Source organism: Tursiops truncatus, chromosome 13 (assembly GCF_011762595.2).
Source record: "Tursiops truncatus isolate mTurTru1 chromosome 13, mTurTru1.mat.Y, whole genome shotgun sequence".
In the NCBI taxonomy this organism is placed as follows: domain Eukaryota; kingdom Metazoa; phylum Chordata; class Mammalia; order Artiodactyla; family Delphinidae; genus Tursiops; species Tursiops truncatus.
In genome coordinates this window covers 39,721,450-39,743,594 of record NC_047046.1, presented here as the reverse complement: position 1 = coordinate 39,743,594, position 22,145 = coordinate 39,721,450, and the positions used below count along the sequence as shown (strand labels likewise).

General features: G+C 47.0%; 2 protein-coding genes across 7 annotated transcripts in view; one reads left to right on the top strand and one right to left on the bottom strand.

The window, feature by feature from the left end:
• NPC1 (NPC intracellular cholesterol transporter 1) overlaps positions 1-1,412 on the top strand; it is a 47,616-nt gene extending 46,204 nt beyond the window's left edge. For all 3 annotated transcript variants that reach the window (XM_019930516.2, XM_019930517.3, XM_019930518.3), the window contains one exon: positions 587-1,412. In XM_019930516.2, coding sequence (XP_019786075.1) covers positions 587-669 — 83 coding nt within the window. In that variant the 3' untranslated portion in view covers positions 670-1,412. The remainder of the gene's footprint in view (positions 1-586) is intronic.
• RMC1 (regulator of MON1-CCZ1) lies at positions 1,110-22,098 on the bottom strand. Of its 4 annotated transcripts, XM_019930520.3 has the most exons (20): positions 21,968-22,098; positions 21,195-21,271; positions 18,431-18,515; positions 17,516-17,572; positions 16,307-16,393; positions 12,488-12,628; positions 12,080-12,183; positions 10,413-10,502; positions 10,217-10,322; positions 9,403-9,514; positions 6,487-6,531; positions 6,181-6,234; positions 5,421-5,549; positions 4,831-4,937; positions 3,272-3,391; positions 2,883-2,960; positions 2,478-2,582; positions 2,323-2,391; positions 2,006-2,231; positions 1,110-1,275 (listed from the first exon to the last, which is right to left on the bottom strand). In XM_019930520.3, exons 1-20 carry the CDS (start codon positions 22,067-22,069, stop codon positions 1,196-1,198), a joined length of 1,974 nt encoding a protein of 657 aa, XP_019786079.1. In that variant the 5' UTR covers positions 22,070-22,098; the 3' UTR covers positions 1,110-1,195. The 4 variants fall into 4 exon arrangements, with proteins under 4 accessions (XP_019786079.1, XP_033693513.1, XP_019786080.1 ...); XM_033837622.2 differs by lacking the exon at positions 2,883-2,960; XM_019930521.3 differs by lacking the exon at positions 10,413-10,502.
• Positions 22,099-22,145: the final 47 nt, after the last annotated feature.

Below are 22,145 nucleotides of genomic sequence, written 5' to 3'. Positions count from 1 at the left end.
AACCTAGTGGGATGGAGGAAGCATGATACTAAAGGAAAAGGATACCTTGAAACATTCTTTTGAAGTATTTGAATGTACTTGTACTGATGGTCATTTGATAAATAACACTGAGTAAAAAAACTTCTAAGAGAAGAACTCCAATCCTGGGGCTTCCTGTTCGTCCATACTACTTCATTAGAAAACTGGAGGCCTCGCGTCGTCAGATTGGAAGTGAGTTTGTGCATCAGCAGCCCAGGGCTCCTCCCTGCTGAGGTGAAGGACACGCGTCCAGCCACAGCCCAGCGGTGCCCTGGAACAGCTCTCATTTCCATTCGCTGTTCTAGCGGAACACTGCCTCTGCTGGTCACCTCTAATTTGGAGTTCTCCTTAGGATCTTTTTGCCTCTGTGGTCACTTCAGCTTCTGTAAATGACCTGTGGCTGAAAGAACAGTACTAATTTGCTTGATATATAGCTTTGTGATTAAGAAAATGAGGGGTTTTTTTTCCCCCTTAATCTCTGGGGGATAGGAAGTTGTGTTAGAGTAGAAACTATCTCCTTTTCTCCTAAAGAAATGATCCCAAAGTTCATTCTTTTTATCCCTCACAGGACCACCGATAAATAAAGCCAAAAGTTTGGCCGCTCAAGAGCGACACAGAGGTACAGAGCGAGAGCGGCTCCTCAATTTCTAGCCCGCTCACGGGCTTCGGAGACTCTGCAGGTCAGGTAGTCGGTTTACCACTGGACAGCAGCTGCGTTGTCAAGGCTCGGTTGAACCCTGAGTGCGAGCAGATGTCAGGCTATTAACAGGAGCAGATGTCAGGCTATTAACAGCAGCAGCTTCGGCCATAGCGCTTGTAAACTCAGGAATGCAGACTCTGCCTTGAAGCAGTATTACTGAGCCTGGAGGTAGCCCCAAGACGCTGGAGCGCCTTCCGGTTCTCCAGGAACAAAGCCTTGTTCTCGGGCAGGCAGAAGGGACCGCTAGGAAGGCTGCTCTCTGCTCATGACACTTTCTAAAGGCCAATCAATGCAATGTTTCTCCTTTTGTAGGAGTAAGCCATCACACAAGTTCTATACCATATTTTTAGTAACATTTGAGGATGTCGTAGATATACTTTATTACAACATCTTGTAGTTTAAAGAGCTTTATTAACGCAATAAATTAACTTTGTACACATTTTATATATATATAAAAAGAAAAACTAGCAAGTGACCTCAGAATGTCGTAGGCCTCATTAGAGCTTGGTCTCCAAAAACCTGTTTGAAAAAAGCAACGTGTTCTTCACAGTGTTCTCCTGTGAAGGAAAATACAGATTTAATCTGTTAGACAAGGCACGAAAGGAGGAAAACGAGAATGAACACTTTGCAGCTCCTAGATGTGGATACTGGGTTTTGACTTATTTTTCTTTCATAAAATACTTTGTTTTCCTAAGCTCTTGAGTTGTCCTTTCTGTTTACCCAGCTTGTGCCATTACAGAACCTTTACAGCCCCAAGCAAACTGCCCTCTGCCCTGAGAGATGGGGGAGAAGCAGGGTGATCAGTGAATGCTGGGAGCCCTGAAAGAGTTACAGGTTCCTCCCCATCCTAAGGAAGAGGGTGCTTTAGATTTCATAACTTTGGAGATAAGAGTGATTAACCAATGCTTTCTGCCTAAAACTAAAACATCAACAAGCCCCAGGCCATTACAACCCTCCGCAGCCATTTCCTGTCTTGTTCCTAATTCTTCAGAAAGGGCCATTCCAGGCCCAGATGTCAGACGGAGCTGGGCCCAGGCCACCCTACCTTCCACCCCGACACCCCACTGCAGTTCCAGAGCAGAACTCCAGTTCCGTCAGCACCTTGAATCCACTCTCACTACAACAGGCTAAGGATTATGCGGGCTGGTACAAAATTTTGTTTTTTAAAAACTAACCCGAGAGTTCTCCAAACCAAAAGGCTTCTCGCCCCCCCAGCTGCCAGTGCTCTCCTGCTACTGTCCGAGTCTCTGGTCGCCCCAGGTCTTTTCCCTGCAGCTATATTCTCACCTGGTGTGAAACTAGGGTTCCCTCGCAAACGCTGGTTTCGCTGTTCAAAAAACCGGAATATAGTGTAGAAAAGCATGTGGTCTTCAGTCTGCTTTGCAGCATCTAAAAATTTTCGTGCAGAGATGTTGTCATGGCCACCAATGCCCCGAATAAACCTTAAAGCAGCTAACACTTGGTGTTTGGAAAGGAGAACTTCTACTATTTCATCATTTGCTGTGGAAAGTCGCTAGAAGTAAGGGAGAAAGAGAAATCCGGGTCAGTGCAAGTAATAGGAACATGCTTCTATGGGGTTTAAAACTCTGCTGTATCAGAGTTACCTTCAACATATCCAGAGACAGCTGATGAGCAGGAGGGTAAAAACTTTCCAGGGAGAGCAGCAGACAAGCCTGGAAGACCCATTTTCAGATTAGATTTGCCGTATGTTGAAAGGTCAAATTTTAAGTCACAAAAGTAAAAATTGGGTGGTACTTACCAAAGGCTTCGAGTCGCTGAGGACATGGTACTGCAGGAACTGGTGCAGCGTGTAGAATAGGTTGTGCTGGACGAGCGTCTTGATGACAAGCTCGTGCAAATAATGCTGAGACAAGAGACAGAAGGAGAGATGGTGTCCACGTCGCCCAACTACGACAGGCTAGAGGCTCAGTATGCCGAGGACCACAGCTGCTCTAAGTGACGGGTGAGAGAACCCAACCTGGCCTGAAACTGCTCATTCCACCTGAGAACGTGGGGTCACATGAGGAGGGTCACTGAGTCTGAGGCAGGTGTGCAGACTCTTGTGGCGTACAGAGAGTCATCTCAGTTAGGCACTGACAGTGCTTTTACTTGAACAATCCCCTGCCCCTCTAACGTGGGACCACAGATGCTGGCTTGAAGGTACCTGTACTGTGATCTGAAACTGGTTCAGAGAGCGGATATATTCCATGAGCACGGCTATCATGAATTTCTGAGGCATCTCCTACAGAGGGGAAAAGTGTTTAGAACCAGAGTGGCAGAGGAGGCTCCGTGTAACAGCTCCTTGTTTATCCGCCCCCCTGCTTCCAGGGTTCTACTTGGCTGCTTTTGCACAAACCTCTCCAGAACCCCCCGAGTCGGGGATCATCTTTAGGCCTGTGTATTAGAAGCCAAACCATAAGCACTCAGTCCTCACCCAAGATACCCAGTTACTCTAACCACATTCTGAGTTCTACTCGTTTTCCTCAGTCCCCTTCAAATGAGATCTTTGTTTTGGGAACCTTCAGTCCAGAAGGGGCGGCGAGCCTCCCCTACCTTCTTCTCCGCAAACGCCGACAGCACGTGGGTGTACATGTCAGACTGGTCGACCACAGCCTGGGTGCGCGCCGGCCTCCTGAGGAATGGGCCGCTCCGGCTCTGCCCCGCTTCCAGTGCCTGCACAATACATCACAGACGGGACCTCAGTCGTCTTCCGGGACATGGCGTGTTCGCAGTTAATCCGGAAAGACTGAACCCCTAGATGCTGGGAGCCTAAGACATGAGCAGAGGATGACACTTACTTCATTACTTGGACAAAACTCTTTCCTGTGCTGGCCGGGGAGGAGTTTAGGAGGTCAGGAAATACACCAGTGTTCACGGATGGAACTAAGAAGCCTAAGTCATAGTTTTACCGAGACTTTTATTTTTTTAATTTTTGGCTGCACCGCGCCACATGCAGGGATCCTAGTTCCCATACCAGGGATCGAACCTGTGCCCCCTGCAGTGGAAGCACAGAGTCTGAACCACTGGACTGCCAGGGAGACTTTTTTTTTTAACCTCTTAAAATAACTCCCTAATTTTGTTAAATCACAGACCACCTAGCATTTGGGTTATCCCTGAGTAGCTGAAGGGGATGGGCGTTCTGGGGTTTTTGTTATTGTTTAAAACCACTTCCATTTTTAGCCTTTGGACTAATCAGATTCTTGAAGTGGAATCATTCATTCCACTTCTCCTGAACTTATTTCTAGCTTCAGAAGATACAATAACAGTACAGCAGACCCCGAGAAGCCATGCTAATTTTTTCCAGCCCTTCACAACACGCACTTGAGCCCACTAGAGGAAAAGCACAGTGCTGACGCTGAGTCACCACAGTCCTGAGGGGATGCTGACTGGGTGCCAGGACACGTCTTATTTTTTATAGCTAGTACATCCTCAAAGGAAAGGAAGAACAAGCAGCAAAATGATTATATTTCTGATTTACTGAGTCTAGGCTCTGGATTGGCAGAAAGACATATAAAATAACCAAACTGAGACTGCTTTTTTTATCCATAAAATAAAGGCAGACCAAGGAGCTATCTACGTGTAAGATCAAACATAGATTAAAAACAACAAAAGCGGGCTTCCCTGGTGGTGCAGTGGTTAAGAATCTGCCTGCCAAAGAAGGGGACACAGGTTCGATCCCTGGCCCGGGAAGATCCCACATGCCGCGGAGCAGCTAAGCCCATGCTCTGGGCCGCAGCTACTGAGCCTGCGCTCTAGAGCCCGTGCTCCGCAACGAGAAGCCACCGCAATGAGAAGCCCGCGCACCGCAATGAAGAGTAGCCCCTGCTTGCTGCAACTAGAGAAAGCCCGCGTGCAGCAACAAAGACCCAACACAGCCAAAAGAGAAAATAGTAATTTTTAAAAAACAACAAAAGAAGGTGAAGACATTAAGTGATGTTCAGCCTCTAGCTCATGCGACACAGGGACTCTGATTTACGTTCCCCCTACGGCCGGCCACCTTGCCCTTTGGCACACAGCAAACCTCAGTGGTGTCATTCTGTCAGAATCTTGTGTCATAATTACACAGACAATATACCTGGGGTGGAGCAGGGAGGAGGCCCTCGTCAACTTACCAGTGTGTAACTCTGCTCGGCGTCCAGGTACTTCTTATACTCCTGGTTGAGTTTATCAAAAACAGTGGCTATCACAGGCAGCGTTGCTCTGTCTGACTCTGTCAACACTGGAAGGAGTCAGGGTTCACACAGGTCGGCCAACCTTGTGTGAACTTTAGAACTTAAACACACTGTGAGAGAAATGACTCATTTCCGGGGGCCACCAGGGCATTCGGAGAAACGGTGTAGAGACTGGGGCACAAGGGCTCTCGCCAGCCCTTGTCGGTTACTAACGTAGCTGCGGAGGGCGTCACAAGATTCTCAAAGTAGGTATAAATGTCGTGAGTGACTTGGATTCTGAAACAGGTTTGTTTTCAAGCTGGGGAGGGCAGCCTCTACCCTCACGTGTGCCCATGTTTAGTTTAGTCTTTGCCCAGGAAATGTCTTGTAGAGACAAGTCATTTTTATACTGAGCAGCCTTTCCAGGGGGTTAAATAATCCACTTGTCACTAAGCCAACCGGCTGCAGACAAGATAAAAATGTGGCCCGTCTCCCAGTGGGCGGCGCAGGCAGTGTCAGGAATCAGACCGCAGGGTGAGGACCCCACTTACTCTGCGAGCACACCGACAGGACGACGGTCTTGCATTCCCTTCTCTGGAGGAGGAAGTCCATGAGCCTGCCTTTATCTGGCAAGAGGTTTACTATGGGCTGAAGTTTCACCTGGAGGTTCCAGAGGTAACCTGGATTGAGAGGCAGCAAATTTAATAGTGGGACGCAAACCAAAACAAAAGCCCCAAAGCTGGTTCCCCTCAACATTCATGGGGGGACGTGCTGCAAAGCACAGCCAGTGGCTGCTTCTCACGCCAAAGCACAGGCTGCGATGTTCAGGACACGTCTGACGACAGTGGGACTGGCAGCCAAAGCACCCCTGCGTGTCGGCAGACTCCTCAGAGTGACCCTCCACGCGCCCCCGTGGAGTGTCTACTGCATACAGACAGGCGACCCCTCCCCGCACCTGACCAACCCCCTTGACCCTGAAGGGAGAACGGGTGTCTGCAGGGCACGAACTTTGGTCCTGGGCTCCGGTTTCTCCTGCTCTGGCTCATTGGTCACAAGGCAATTCCTGAGGCTCCCGAAGGAGCTCCGTAACTCAGCCATCCACCAGCCCTGAACCTCCTGACGCCCACACTGCCGGGCAGGCGGGCAGAGCCCTTCTCAACCGGGGCTCCAGGAGAGGAGAACCAAAGGCTTCACTGGAAATGATCTGAGTCACCCCTTTCTCAAGCCTCCCAGGGCTGGCACCCCTCAGGACGGACGGGAGACTGCCAGCAAGCCCAGCTTCCTAACAGCGTGACCCCCACCACGACCCACCTTGGCTCGCACTGATGATGATGTCGGGTTGAAAGACAATCCAGGATGAAGAATCTACATGTTATAGGAAATTCTAGACCAGGAAGAGATGAAGACAAAAGGCAAACCCAGCTCCCGTTAGCATCCTCCCACCCTGTTTGCTGAGGCCGCCCTAGGTGCCCGGCCCTTGATGGGAAGGAAACCCCACAGGCGCTTCCCACGACATTATTCACGCCTGACCAGGGGCTCGGACCACCCTCAGACCCCAGTGTAAGGAGAGGTGACAGCTCCCCTGTTGTTCCCAGCCAAGGCCTTTGGAAAGGATACAGAGTTTACACGGGATGGGGGACTGGCTGGTCACGGGAGCAGGACCTACAAAGAGAGGAGACACGTGTGTGTGAGGGCTGGTGACGCGGCCAGAAAGTGCTGCCAATCCTGGGACGTAAAGGTAACGCTTAATGCTTCCTTCAGTAAATGTTCATTCAACTGTAGTTAAATAACGAAGAAGTGAACTGTCGTGTCCACTGATAACACCTGTAAGGAGGAAGCGGGAAGTCGAGAACCATCCATGAAGATGTCTCGCCAAGGAGAAAGCAGGTCAAGGTTCAATTCACAGCGTTTTCTTTTTTACACACATGCACATTAAAGAACTGAGAAATTCACCTGAGTGATTCAGAATCAAATACTCAGATAATTCACTGAGACTATTTCAAACAAAGTGTTTTGTGGCTTAATTATCTAAATAATGAGCTCAATTCTCCACTGCACAGTGTAGGTCCAGGCAGAGATCTCACCTGGGAAGCAGACCCCCCCATAAAACCCTCACGTGACAGGGACTCACAACTACCAGTGACATTGCTCGAGTGTGTATGTCTGGGGGGGAAGCCCGCAGTAACCTTGATAAATACGGCCTGCAAACTGAACATGACTATTCCTAGTTCTGTTCCAGCTACCCAGGTACAATCAGAAAATAGGTTTCAGTCGGCAGGTTGGAAAAGGTGGTAATTTTGCACAGACCCCCCAGTAGAGGACAGGGCCAGACCAGACAAGCTGAGGCAAAGAACACTTGCGCTTGGAACCTACGAGTGAGGGTCCTACACGTGGGCCTTGACTGGCTACCCATCACGTTGACTGAATGCTTTGGTTTTGAAAGCCCCCAGGTGATCCTAACGTGTAGCCTACTCGAGAGCCACTGGTTGGACAGACCAAAACCAGAAGGGGAAACGAGGGAGGCTGGCTCTTCCCCAAGTTGCTGGTCTCGTCTTTCAAAATAGTCCAACAAGCTCTTCCTGACCTGCGACAGTGCACCTGTGACAGCACACCTGCAACAGCTCAGATGGGCAAGATACAAAGATGCTACAAACCTGTGAGGGGCTTGGAGTCTAGCAGGAAAAACAAAAAGTCATTAACCACAAAAAACGCTTTGCCAACCCACTCTAGAAGCCCAGAGATTCACGGACTCTTGAATTCTTATTAATCTCTGGGCTCTTGTTTTAGCCACACCTGGCCTTTGCTTTATATCAACAGCCAATCAGAACCTGACTACCTTCTTACTGGTCCTAAACAACTGGAACAGAGCTGAAGGACTGAAACGTTTATAGTTGTTTCTGCCCCAATTCACCAGCAGTTACCTTCATGCTGAGTGAGCAGCAGATACAAGCCAACCATTTGACACAATCTACTCTTCTAAACATCACTGCCTGGGAAAAGGAAGAAGCTGGAAAGAACAGAGGGCCAAGAGACCTAATCAAATGTGCGAACTACAGCTGGCCCTCGAACAAGGCGGGTTAGAACCGCATGTATCCACTTATACAGGGATATTTTTTTTCTTTTTTTAAAAATTTATTTATTTTTGGCTGTGTTGGGTCTTCGTTGCAGTGCACAGGCTTCTCATTGCAGTGGTTTCTCTTGTTTTGGAGCACGGGCTCTAGGTGCACGGGCTTCAGCAGTTATGGCATGTGGGCTTCAGTAGTTGTGGCTCGCGGGCTCTAGAGCACAGGCTCCGTAGTTGTGGCGCACGGGCTTAGTTGCTCCGCGGTATGTGGGATCTTCCCGGACCAGGGCTCGAACCCGTGTGCCCTGCATTGGCAGGTGGATTCTCAACCACTGCTCCACCTGGGAAGCCCAGGAATATTTTTCAACAGTAAAACCCACTGTGGTTGGTTGAATCCTTGTATGCAGAACCTCGGCTATGGAGGGCTGACATAAATTACATGTGGATGAACCCCACTGTTCAAGGTCCCACTGTAGCTTATTCTCACACCCTGCTCAGCTTCTGGCTCAGCTGGCAAGTGCTCCTGCTAAACCATCAGCCAGGGCCTGATCTGATTCTTCCCTGTGACAGGTACCAGGATATCCTGCCAGCAGGCGAGGCTGACACACCAAAGCTATCTGACGGGGATTCCTTTTAACAAAACGCTCCTCCCAGAGTTCCAAATGTGTGCCATCTGACTATGGTTTACACACTGAAACTTCAACTAGCTTACTCTAGACTCCAGTCTCCTTGAAGAGAATATGATTTGAGTTCTACCTTAGAATCGATTACATTGGGAAAAAGCAAAAGGAACCAAATGGTTTCTTTCCCTTTTTCTGAAATCCTGACCCTCTCTCTTCTCTGACTTCCTACTGCCACCTCTTCAGGTTGGAGGAGTGGTTCAGAATAACCTCAGAACCGCAGCCTAAGTACTTACTGTGACCATCAGTCAAGGGAAAACGCAGTATTTATTATAATTATGACGCAGAATGTGAGAAAGATGAGGAAAAGCGATCCCAGGTTAAAATAACAGCCATGAGCAACCAAATTTAACCTCAGGGCCACAGAGCACAGACCAACAGAAACGTCAAGGTCTTATTCAACATTAAAAAAACCTCTGGGCTTCAATGGGTAATCACAACTCTCCATTTTAAAGCTCAGAGAAGAGAATCGTTCTATTTTCTTCAAAGGAAGAGTCTTCTCTCTTACAAAACACTTTTCACGAGACTTCCCTGGCGGTCCAGCGGTTAAGACTCTGCACCTCCACTGCAGGGGACGCAGGTTTGATCCCTGGTCAGGGAACTAAGATCCCACAGGACCAAAAAATAAAAAAACACTTTCACAAGAACACAATTTTAGCTTAAAGAATCAGCAGGAGTATCATTTAAAAAACAAAACAAAAAACAGAATCACCCCTTGCAAAAGCAAACAGATCTGGGAAGCCCTTTATCTGCTCCCCCATCCATGCACACACGGAGATTCCCTTTTACCTGCCACAGGGATCTGATAGGGCTGAATGGATCGAGCTGGAAGCACCGGGTGATGGAGGGTAACGGTGCCATCGAACTCCCCCCTCAGCTTGATATCAAATATCACTGATGTCTGAGGGGGAGAAAGACAAGACGGTGATATCAGACAAACCACGGTTCCACCCGTCCCTCTCGTGACCTCACACCTGCCGTTTGGGGTCAGCTGAAGGAGCCCCGTGTCTGCGTTCCACCCCTGCACGCTGGTTCTTATTTGAGGAGGGACCTGCTGGAACATCCCAGCTCTCTTGTACATGTCTATCAGCTCTCAGAAGTATTCCTGGAATCTATGACATGCTGCCTCTGAAGAGCTCCATCTTTATTAGTTATCGACACGGGTGTCACCAGCCTCCAGGAGGCAAGGAGGGAAGTGGCTTGTCTCCCACCAGACACCCAGCTGATGGGGTAGAAGCAGCAGGATCATTCTAGTTCTTTCTCTGTGGCCACAGAGCCTCAAAACCATCATCATCTGCACTCACAGAGGAAGTACAGGGCTCATGTGCTCACACAACACACTGGCTCGGCAGGGAATCCCCAGCTTAGATGATTCGACCAAATAATTGTTCCAAAGTCCAATCTCCTCACATGTGTTACTTTGTGAAACAGTTTTTAATTATGTTATTCAACTGGTAGGGTTTTCCTAAACCATCTAGAAATCCAAACCCATTCCACCTGGAAGATCAAAACTTTGAGCATAAAAAGCACTTTCTAGTCTCTTTCACAATATTTTGTCCATTTTCACAGCTCTTTCAAGCAGTACACCCCCCAACACTCGTACCTCCGTGTCCTGATGATGAACGACCACCAGGTTGTCCACCACGTTCAGGGCGAACTTCCCTGTCCGGTTTAACTTCAGTATGTGCATCTTTTTACAGGCGCCTTCTCTGTAGGACAACAGAAAGGTCAAAAAATAGATCGACAAGCTTTAGTTCATATTTTACAATCGGAGAAGGGGAAGAAAGCATTAAATATACCGTGGTAGGTGATATAGGACTACCTCCGCTCCAGTACTATTGGAGGTCCGAGAATGATGCCTCAGGAAGAGAACATATAGCTGTCCGTATCTAATCACAGAACAAAGAGACGTAAGTCATACTGGCTGTTTGACGTCCCTCCATTCTAACTGCAGAGTTATAAGGCCACAGTTAAGTAAATTAAGAGATATTTACTTAATGGGGTATTTCGCAGCCAACAGAAATATTTACAAAAACAGTGCAGTTAGCTTAAAAATAAAAAAGCCTATTATAAAGTTAAGTGAAAAGGGGGGATGCAAAACTAAATATAGCTTGGGCTTCCCTGGTGGTGCAGTGGTTAAGAATCTGCCTGCCAGTTCAGGGGACACGGGTTTGAGCCCTGGTCCAGGAAGATCCCACATGCTGTGGAGCAACTAAGCCTGTGTGCCACAACTACTGAGCCTGTGCTCTACAGCCCACGAGCCACAACTACTGAAGCCTGTGCACCTAGAGCCTGTGCTCCGCAACGAGAAGCCACCGCAGTGAGAAGCCTGCACACCGCAACTAGAGAAAGCCCACGCGCAGCAACAAAGACCCAACGCAGCCAAAAATAAAATTAAAAAAAACTAAACTAAATATAGCTTGATCACAATATTTCAAAAGAAAAACACAAACTTCTGCAGAATGACTTATGCAGAATGTCCAAAACTACTGGAACGAAATACATGTTGTCAAATAGCTGCCCTTGAGTAATATGCTAAGTCCATTTTCTTTTTAACTTTCTGTAATTTCCCAGTTTTATATAATGAGTACATTCCTTAATCACAGGAAAATATTATCACTCTTGACTTTTAAGCCTCATCTGATACATGTTGCCATGACCAGTTCCTGCATGTACACTTTTATTCCAGGAGTTCACACTTTGCTGGGGCTGCCTCAGGGACAAGGAGGAGACTGGGGGAAGGGTCTCCCCCTTTGCAAGGACTGTTCTCATTTTATCTTTTTCTAAACCAGGATGCCGCAGATTTCTTAAAAAAAAAAAAAAAGCATTCTAAATGCTAAAAAATTTTACTGTTTGGAAACCACTGTTTTAGGCCATAGAAGAATCAGAAGTAATTTAGGAGCAAACTGTTTATATTTGTTGAATATGGGTATATAGGAGATTCTTTGTATCAGTTTCTATTCTTGTGTGTTTGAAAGTTTCATAATAAAGTTTTAAAATTTGAGATATCTGCATTTCCAAATGAAAATATATCTTCCTACATAAGTAATTCAGGTGTACATTTGTTAGATCAAAAACGTAAACTATGTTTTTCTTTAGAACAAGTATGATATATTTTAGCTAAAAAATAATGTGTGATAAGTTTTGACTCACTGACTGAAAAGAAATTTCTAACACTAAGAAACCTAAGAAATAAATTGGTTCAATGTTCTCATTTTATCAGACTAGAATGGTGAAAAATTCCCTAAGATCACAAAGTTAATAAAATCAAAAAAGAATGTCAAGAAGATGGCGGGCTTTCTACATTCCTAAGATCTGGGTACAAAGCAGGGAAGGCGGAGTCCTTATCCTGTGTTCCAAGGCTACTGGAGCACGGGCAGCCCTGGAGTTCTTACAACATGCTTCTTCTATCATGATATCCCTGAAAGCAATTATGAGAAGGAATTCTCTCAAAGAACAGACATACATCGTCGCCATGGCAATGTCTCTCTCTGAGAGGCTCAGTTTAGTTGACTTAGGTGCAGCTGGTAATTCGATCTCAAACTTGGGCAGCTTTGACATAGTGCCAGCCTGTTTGGGGAAGAAAAAAGTTTTAAGAAAAGCTTATTAAACCCCCTCTGATGTTTTAGCACTCCCCACATCAAATCATTGAGGATATACACGCACTATGTCTTTCCATCCTTTCCAGGGTCCCAGGGGCCTGTCCCAAGGACTCATTCTTGGCGGTGATGGGATGGTACGGGGTGCCCTCTAGTGGTCGGAAGTGGCAAGGCTCTTGTTGGAGGAACGTGCCCCTTTGAAGTTACTGATCAGTTAAGAGGTTAGAGGAACGAGGTAGGAGGGGAAATTTTTTTAAAGGGAAGCTGACTCTTACCCGGAAGTAGAAGGGCTGCAGCACATTTCCAAGCACCGTGGTGGACAGCAGAATCACAGCACTCTCGGGACAGTACATGTACCAGTTCACATTGATGTTCTGGCTCTTCAGGAGTTTCAGATTCCGTTTCTCTGGTAATACCTGATGCAAAGTTCAAGAAACAGAGCCTTCATTTAAAAACAGCAAATGGGGCTTCCCTGGTGGCGCAGTGGTTGAGAGTCCGCCTGCTGATGCAGGGGACACGGGTTTGTGCCCCGGTCCAGGAAGATCCCACGTGCCGCGGAGCGGCTGGGCCCGTAAGCCATGGCTGCTGAGCCTGTGCGTCCGGAGCCTGTGCTCCGCAACGGGAGAGGCCACAACAGTGAGAGGCCCGCGTACCGCAAAAAAAAATAAATAAAAACAGCAAATGGGGAATTCCCTGGTCGTTCAGAGGTTAGAATTCCACGCCTCCACTACAGGGGACACGGGTTCAATCCCTGGTTGGGGAACTAAGATCCTGCATGCCACGCGGCTTGGCCAAAAACAAACACAACAGCAAAGTGTCTGAAGACTGGGACTTCCCTGGTGGCACAGTGGTTGGGAGTCTCCCTGCCAATGCAGGGGACATTGCATTGTCCCTTCCCAGGTTCGAGCCCTGGTTGGGAAGATCCCACATGCCACGGAGCAGCTAAGCCCATGCACTGCAACTACCGAGCCTGTGCTCTACAGCCCACGAGCCACAACTACTGAACCCGCATGCCATAACTACTGAAGCCCGTGTGCCTAGAGCCGGTGCCCTGCAGCAGGAGAGGCCACTGCAATGAGAAACCAGCGCACAGCAATGCAGAGTGGCCCTCGCTCACCGCAAATAGAGAAAGCCCACGCACAGCAATGAAGACCCAACGTAGCCATAAATTAAAAAAAAAAAAAAGCCTGAAGACTGACACAGTAAATGAAGAAAATAATAAAAAGCAGAAGAAAAAACCCAGTAGGTTAAACAGAAAAAAATAATCATTTTTATTTATCACAGCTACCATTTATCCAGCCCTGTGCTTAGCACTTCCAAATCTTAGCTCGTTTACTCTCTCCACAACGCTGAGAGCTGGGCATCATTAGGCCAATTTGAGAAGAGAAAATAAGGCTCGGAGAGGCGAGGGGACCTGCCTCCCCAGTGACGGCCTAGGCAGCCCACTTCACTGCAGGGCAGGGCTGAGCCTCCTCATTCCCAGGCACCGTCCACCGAAGGGCAGGGAAGAGCAGCATCCTCACTGTCACGGAAACGGTCAAAACAAACCCGTGCCCCTGGAGCCACGTGCACCGAACCAGGCACCACCCAGCCTGCAGTCTCAATTTGAGGCTGGGAGGGCCTCCCTTCTTCTAACAGACGTGTTCATGAGACTCAGCATGCAAACCTAGTATTTTATAATCAAGGCACATTTCAAATATACTCTCAATCTTCTGATACATTAAGGAATGCTGAATACAGCCCCAAGATGTTAATGCTCCCAGAACACTGCCCTGCAGAACAGACCTGGAAGTCAGGGTTGGGGGTGTGGGTTTCTCGATAATCCAGGTACAATAAAATAAAGATGTGATAGAGTCCTCTTTCTTTCTAACTTATTTCTTGAAGATCTGAAAACCATCTAGATGACCTGAATGGACACTTTTCTACTACTGAGAACAGAAAGCTATACTTTTAAATGATTGCCCGAGGGAACCCTTCTGTAAAGCAAGCAGTCATTTCCTTGCTATCATAGGTACAAAATTCTATTTCTGTACGTATGGGATTCGTGTAGTTTTTCTTTTTTTCTGCTGGTCAGCTAAGGTTCTGATTACAGCCCTACAGCAAAGCACCACAACATTCACTTTGCACACTGTTACACAGGTATATCTCCTTAAATTACACTGCTTTCGTTAGGGCAACAAAGATAACACCTGAAAGAATACTAACACTCTCCACATTGGCTCCACTTAGCAAGATCTCAGAAGCTTTCCCAATAGGTCAGGCAGCTAGAACATACTAGAAGATAAAGAGGAAGGTGCAAAGTAAAATCAGTAGAGTGAAAAGGCAACCTACGGAACGGGAGAAAACATTTGCAAATCATCTATCTGATAAAGGGTTAATATCCAGAATATATGAAGAACTCCTACAACTCAACAACAAAAAGAAAAAGAAATAACCCAAATAACAAAGCACTTGAATAGACATTGTCCAGAGCACATGCAAATGGCCAACAAGTCATGAAAAGTTGTTCAACATCACTAACCAGAGAAATGCAAACCAAAGCCACAATGAGATACCGTCTCACAACCAGCAGGATGACCGCTATCAATAAAACAGAAAACAACGAGTGTTGGTGGTGATGTGTAGAAACTGGAACCCTGTGCTCTGTTGGTGGGGATGTAAAATGGCATAACTGCCATTGGAAACAGTAAGGAAACAGTACGGTAACCCCTCAAAAATTAACAACAGAATTACCATGGGATCCAACAATCCCATTTTAGGGGTATATACTCAAAAGAATTGAAAGCAGGGTCTCAAAGAGAGACTTACACACTCATGTTTCTGGCAGCGTTATTCACAATAGCCAAAAAAATGGAAGGAATCCAAGTGTCCATCAGTGGAAGAATGGATAAACAAAATGTGGTGTATGTATAACAATGGAATATTATTCAGCCTTAAAAAGGAAGAAAATTCTGACACATGCTATAACATGGAAAAACCTTGAGGGCATTATGCTAAGTGAGATAAGACAGCCAGAAAAAAACAAACATTGTATGATTCCACTTATATGAGGCAGAGGTTCTTAAAGCAGACAAATTCATAGAAACAGGGGAAAAACAGTGGTTACCACGGGCTGGGAAAGGGGAAATGGGGGAGTTGTTGTTTAATAGGTACAGAGTTTCAGTTTTACAAGATGAAAGTTCTAGAGATCTGTTTCACTACAATATGAATATATTTAACGCTAATGAATTGTACACTTAAAAAATGGTTACAACGGTAAATTTCACGTTATGTGCTTCTTATCACAAAAAAAATTCTTTTTAAGAGGAAGAGGCAGTTCAAGAGGAAACACTAATGTACAATACACAAAAGGTGCTTACCTCCCTCGTAATGAAACATACAAATTAAAATGGCTTTCCACCTCTCAGACTGGCAAATGTCTACAGACTTACAACATCCAATTCTGCTAAAGCTTTGGAAAATGGAGATTCCTACATTGCTAGTGAGAATGCAACTTCTAGAAGAAATTCAGTGATATCTTTTCAGCTTTCTAGATGTTTGTACCTAGGCTGTAATTTCCCTTCCAACAATTGCCTCACCTAAGAATATAAAACAATGGTTACAAACCCGTTCACTGCTTGAAATCACTGTAGAATTGTTTGTAATCACTAAAAAGTGAAAACAAGCATGAAGTTCGACAGGAACTGGTTAAACTGCAGCAGGTCCACACGACAGAACAAATATGGAAAGACGTCTAACGACAGCTATGCCAAAAATAATAAATAAATAAAGCCACAAGTTTACATACACCATAACCATTTCTGTAAAATAAACAAATGTTGCTCCCTGTGTAGGAATGAAATGGAGGAACATGCATCGAATGGTTCCTAATGGTTACTTCCAGGGACTATGGGGGACTTTTACCTTCCATATATCTTGGTAACATTTGAATGTTTTACAAAAAACATGTATTACTTGTAATTAGAAAAAAAGAATAAAAACCCAAACGGAAGACTGAAGCTCTGGAATCTCAAACTATCTATCCAGTGCTGAATTCAAAAGGCGGCCAAACACGATCACAGACTTTTCTCTAGCGCATGTGAGTAATACAGTACCTGGTAAAACTCGATTCCTTGATCTGTGATGAAGACAATTTCAGTAGAACTGGTCCAGCAGAATCCTAGTATGTTGGCATTCTTGGTCTGAAAAGAATTGTAAAAGATTCTTTTTAATTAAAAGAAACAAAAGATGTATGTATAATTCTCTTCAAAAGCTTAAAATACCTTGTTGTTTGTATTGCTCTTTAATAAAAGTTACCAAGATTTGATTACTTATGAAAAAATCAAACTTTCTTTTAAATACACCGCTCCCAGATTTTCACCTGTAACGCCTCACTGAGGCACTTGAATCTGAAGTCCTTCTCGTCAACAGGACAGAGAGAAAGGCAACTGCCCAGCACTCACTGATACCAACCTCTACTTTAGGAATCAAAGGACAGCTGACACTCTGAGTCAAACACATCATAAAAGCTGGAGTTATAAAGGCCTAAAGGTTCTCTGTGGCTCTTGCCCCAAATGGGGTTGGAGGCCTTGAGCCCCGTCCCAAGTCACGTGGTGAACAGCAGCAGTGGGAGCCGAAGGGCAGCTGGGCCAGGGCCAGGGCTCTGCTGCACACAGAGCACCTGGAGCTCTGCCAGGGGCTCAGGCGTTTGCAGATGGGCCCCTCCTTGCTGAGGGACCCACCTGGATCCCCAATCAGCAAAACCGTCCCAAAAATGAAAAAGCTATAACCTATCCACCTGCAGCTTCTGCGGGTTTCCCAGGTGCCGCGATGCCCGCTGAGCTGAGCCCCCACTAGCCTAGCTCATCATAGCCGGCAAATCTAATTAAAATGGATTAGAATCTCCACCGAGGGAAAGAAGGGAGGGAGGAGGGAAGGGGAAGGACACGAAGAGCACAAGTCGAGAAAAGAAAACATCGTCAGGAAAAAGGGAAAAAGAACTCCTTTTCCAAAAACCTCCAAAGAGGCTGCTATCGCCACCCAGCAGAGAAGGGCAGGGGCAACAGGAAGACGACAGCCACCAAGTGCTGACGTGGCTCGGTGTTCAGCATCCTGCATCCATTTAATTCTTCCAGCTCCATCTTACAGATGAAGAAACAGGCTTTAAAAACTTTAAGAAGTGTCCAAAGTCAGAGCCAACATGAGGCAGATCCCAGCATTCAAGCACAACCTGCTTCCAAGTTCGTGCTCTAAATGACCACGCTACCCTGCGCCTCCACCCCCGGAGCTAACGCTCACCAGCTGGAAGAGGATCAGGCCCATACCTTGCACTCCTGAGTGTACTCCAGCTGAGAACTATCCGGGGTAAAATTAGAAAAATCCTGGAAAACAAAAACACGCACGAGGAGAAATGTGGACTGGGCAGCATACTGCCGACCTACTTTGGTATACAATGAGACAAGAGAAAAAGACAAATAAATTTAAAAAGTGATCAGAAAAAAAACCTGACAAAACCCAAAGACAGGAAAAATAAAAAGACTGATTTGGACAATCTGCCCCCTTAACAGCAGCAGGCCGACAATTGAGTTTTTTTAAACGAGTTAATCCAAATACTGTCAGGGTTTAGAAACTGATTGAGAATTCATTCCTCAAATGGTTGATTTCAGAGAAATGGGTTGCTGTATTTTACTAGGGGCTTTCCAAAAATTTTAGTAATTAATACTTGACAGAAGGAAACAGGATTCTGCCTCCTTCCCGACAGCTTTTCCCCTACTTCACGAATGGCGATGGTGAAGATTTATGAAGACTAAAATGCTGACAGGCTGCTCCAGCTTTGAATATCTGCTCCTATTAGGTTGAGCATTCAAAGATGAGAGAAGTGAATAAATGGAGTTACTCTGGTAAGCTTAACTCACAAAGTCTCCAAAGATATGCTTCGCATAACCTATGGTGCTGGCTGTCAATCAATACGAAAGATACCTGAGGTTCCAACTTACTTTAAAAAAAAATTAAGTAAAAAATTAAGTAAAAAAAAAACTAAGGCCATAAGTATTTACCCATTTAAATGTCTTTCTCACCTTCAAGAATCCAAAGGCTCAAATACAATGCAGCATAACTATAGCTTCCATGACATTAAAATAATAAATGGTTCCTTTAACACTGGAATTTTGCAATTCATTCTCTTCCAAATGTACTTCTAATGTCCTTTTCTTCATACTGTATTTAAAGATATGTCTTACCACGGTCTTTGAGGTCCTCTGAACAGCCAATATCTTATTTTCTAAGGAAAATTTAATGCACTTCACTTCTCCTTTGTCCTCCATTCTTTAAAAGAAGAAAAAGCAGGTTATGAGTTACACTTCAAAACTGCATTCTAGCATCTAACATTTTGTGAGAAGAAAACAGGCAAGTTAAATATTCAGGAAGGGACTTCCCTGGTGGTGCAGTGGTTGAGAATCTGCCTGCCAATGCAGGGGACATGGGTTCGAGCCCTGGTCCAGGAAGATCCCACATGCCGTGGAGCAACCAAGCCCATGCGCCACAGCTACCGAGCCAGTGCTCTAGAGCCCACAAGCCACAACTACTGAAGCCCATGCGCCTAGAGCCCGTGCTCCACAACAAGAGAAGCCACCGCAATGAGAAGCTCACGCACCGCAACGAAGAGTAGCCCCCGCTCGCCGCAAATAGAGAAAGCCCACGTGCAGTAAGGAAGACCCAGTGCAGACACACACACACACAAAAAAAATTCAGGAAGCAGCAAATCTTAGTTTAAAATTAAAACTATGTTTCTGAAGCTATCAGTAGGACTGCTTTTCAAAGAACAAAGTCCAACTGGCAACGGGTGGCGGGAGAAATCGACAGAACTGCAGGTAACAGCGACTGAGGGGTTGAGAACATTGCACTTTCACCTGAGCCTCCCTTTAGGCGTAACTAAGTCCAGACCCATGCAGTAACTTTCTCCACACACTGCCGCCTTCCCTCTCCATCGCCCTCACAGCAGCACTTTCTTTTTTCTTTGAGATGCTGGCAGCTGTGAAATATTTATTTACTTATTTTATTTATTTTTTTTTTTGCGGTACGCGGGCCTCTCACTGCTGTGGTCTCTCCCGTTGCGGAGCACAGGCTCCAGACGCGCAGGCTCAGCGGCCATGGCTCACGGGCCCAGCCGCTCCACGGCATGTGGGATCTTCCTGGACCGGGGCACGAACCCGTGTCCCCTGCATCGGCAGGCGGACTCTCAACCACTGCGCCACCAGGGAAGCCCTACTTACTTATTTTTGATTGACGTACAGCAGTGCTTTTGAAAGGAGTTTACTCTTTGCCACCCAGTACCCAATGGGCTGCACCGCCAGGTGGGCTCCACCTCGGGTCTCACAACTGCCTCAATCGGACGTTACATGGGAAGTCAAGAAATGGACCACAGAGGAAACTCTCAGAGGAAAGGGGATGTTCACTGTCCTGACTGGTGATGGTTTCATGGATACACGTGTCGAAACTCATCAATTGCATATGTCAAATATATGCAATTAATGATAATTAGACCGCAATAAAGCTATTAGAAGTAAATAAGATGTTTTTTTAAAAGAGGGTTAAGTTCAGTATCTCCCCCCCCCAAGCCTTCCTGAGCCCCTTAATCTGGATCATCATGGCCTCACCCTCACTTTCCACACCCAAGAGACCACCAAGTCTTACCCCAGACCTTCTTAAGCAACCCTCGAGTGCCTATTGTTTGCTGGTCTACAGTGCCTTCAGGCTGGTCTTCCCTGCCTGCTCAGATTATAGCAATTGTCTCTTAATGGGATCCCTGACTGACAGGCTCCCAGTAATCAAGCTTCAATGCTACAACAGTGCGCTCTTTCCAAACACTGATCTCATCATGCCACGCCCCACCTTTACCTTCAGGAACGAGATAAAGCCCGAAATCCACAGCAGAATATAGCCGACTGCTGCCAGAGGTCACACCACCACCCACCCCTTCCCTGCATGAAACCTCATTTTCAGTCACACAGACTCGGAGTCCCCCCAGCACGGTGCCTGCATGCCTTCTTGTTCCCTCCATCCGGAAGCCTCTTCTCTTCTCTACCTAGAATCTTGTCTTTCAAGCCTCGCTCCACTCTGAGGCCTTCCCCCGCCTGGGCAGTGGTCTTCCCCAGCCCATCCCAAGACAAATGTCCATCTCTTCTCCGTGGCCACATTCTGAACAGAGCACTACTACAGCACCTACCACAGTAAACTGTATGAGTCCACTCACCTGCCTCCCGCTCTAAATGTATGACTTTTCTAGAAGGGAGCCAAGCTAACTCAAAGCCTTTCCACACCTGATGCCCAGCACAGGGGCTGCAATCAGTGTTTTCCAAACAAACGATGATCAAAGAAAAAGAGGCTGCTTCATTTTCTGCTTCAAAAACTGTTTCCTATTTACACAAGCCAATTGTAAAATGTAAAATGAGGGCCTACACTGTACTTTCCCCTTCTGTAATCAAAAGAGTTAAGGTGACGAGATAGTTTATCATCCAAACTGAGATATCTCTGAAAGTAAAAGAGGCTGCTCTTCATTCCCCTTAAGTATAGTGCAAGCTGAGATTTTAATGCACTTTATTAGACGGGAAACACTGACCTAAGAATCTTCTCCACCTCCCAAACGCTCTGCAAAGACCCTGGGCCCAGAGAGGAAATGAAGGCCCTTCCCTCAAGAAACCGGAAATAGGCACATCAACGCACCCAACCGGCTAATTTCAAGTGTCAGGAAGTAGGTGCCCTGCGCTGGAGTATCTGGATCCCAAAACAACAGGGAAGGCCTCCACATGTTCACTCTGCAGGAGGTACTGAGATGTACCACCAAGGCTGCACAGCTCCCTTTTCCTACAGACTGGGATATGCCCCCACTTCAGCCCTCTTAGCGGAGACAAGGACAAAATTTAAAACAATCTTCTGAACGACAACAGAAAAACACCATTTTGTTTACATGCTGAAATATTCTGAAAACGTCAATACAATCATTACCTAAATGAGATGGGATTCCTGTCATCTGGGCCTTTAACTACCACTCCAGTAGCTCCACCGGATCGAACAGCAAAAACCTGAGAGGGAAAAGCAGCAACGTTTTAACGGCCTGAACTTTTAAAGGCTTTAGACACATATACCAACCTGCAACGATGATTTCTGCTACACCCTACCCTTGGTTCAACTAAACTAACGTGGCACATAGCAAACTGCAGAGGCTTGGTGTCCACACGAATCTTCAGAAAAAAGAGAGTAGAGACCAAAAAAGTCTCCCATTCCGAGAAGCCCGCCGAGCGAGGCTCCAAGTTTTAATCCGTTTCGGCAAAGGCGACGCCGCGGCACTTGCGCACACCCTGCTCCTCCTCCCCGCTGCCCCCCGCACCCCGCCCCTTTACAAAATTCCGAGAATAATGAAAATCTCAACGTCTAAATCTTTGAATGCAAGGGAAACTAATGACAAATACAGACAACAAAAGGGGCCGAGGAAACACCGGAGTGCTACCAGCTGATCACACCGGCCGAGGGGCGCAGGGTCGGCGCGGGGGCTGGGGTCCGCCCCGCTGTCACTTCGTTGTGGGGGAGAGCCCCGGCCGCGGCGGAGCCTGGTCCCACAGGAAGGGACTGGCGCGGATCCCGCGCCCGCACGGCAGGAGAGGCCCCAGGCCTAGTCCCCGGGCTCCCGGCCCTAGCGCGCGGGACACCTGGGGGCACCGGGGGCGGCGGGCAGGGCGCGCCGGGCCGCGCGGGGGAGTAGGGCGCGGGCCTGCCCGCACCTGCTTGTTGGCCTCATCGAAGAAGACGCAGTTGACCGGGTTCGCCTTCTCGAAGTGCACCGGCCGCTCGCACAGCTCCAGGTAGTAGTCCTCCTCGCCCATGGCGGGCGCCGCAGCGGCGGCGGTGGGCCCGGGGGCGGCCGCCAGCGTGGAGCTGAGCTAGCGGCACCCGGCGCTG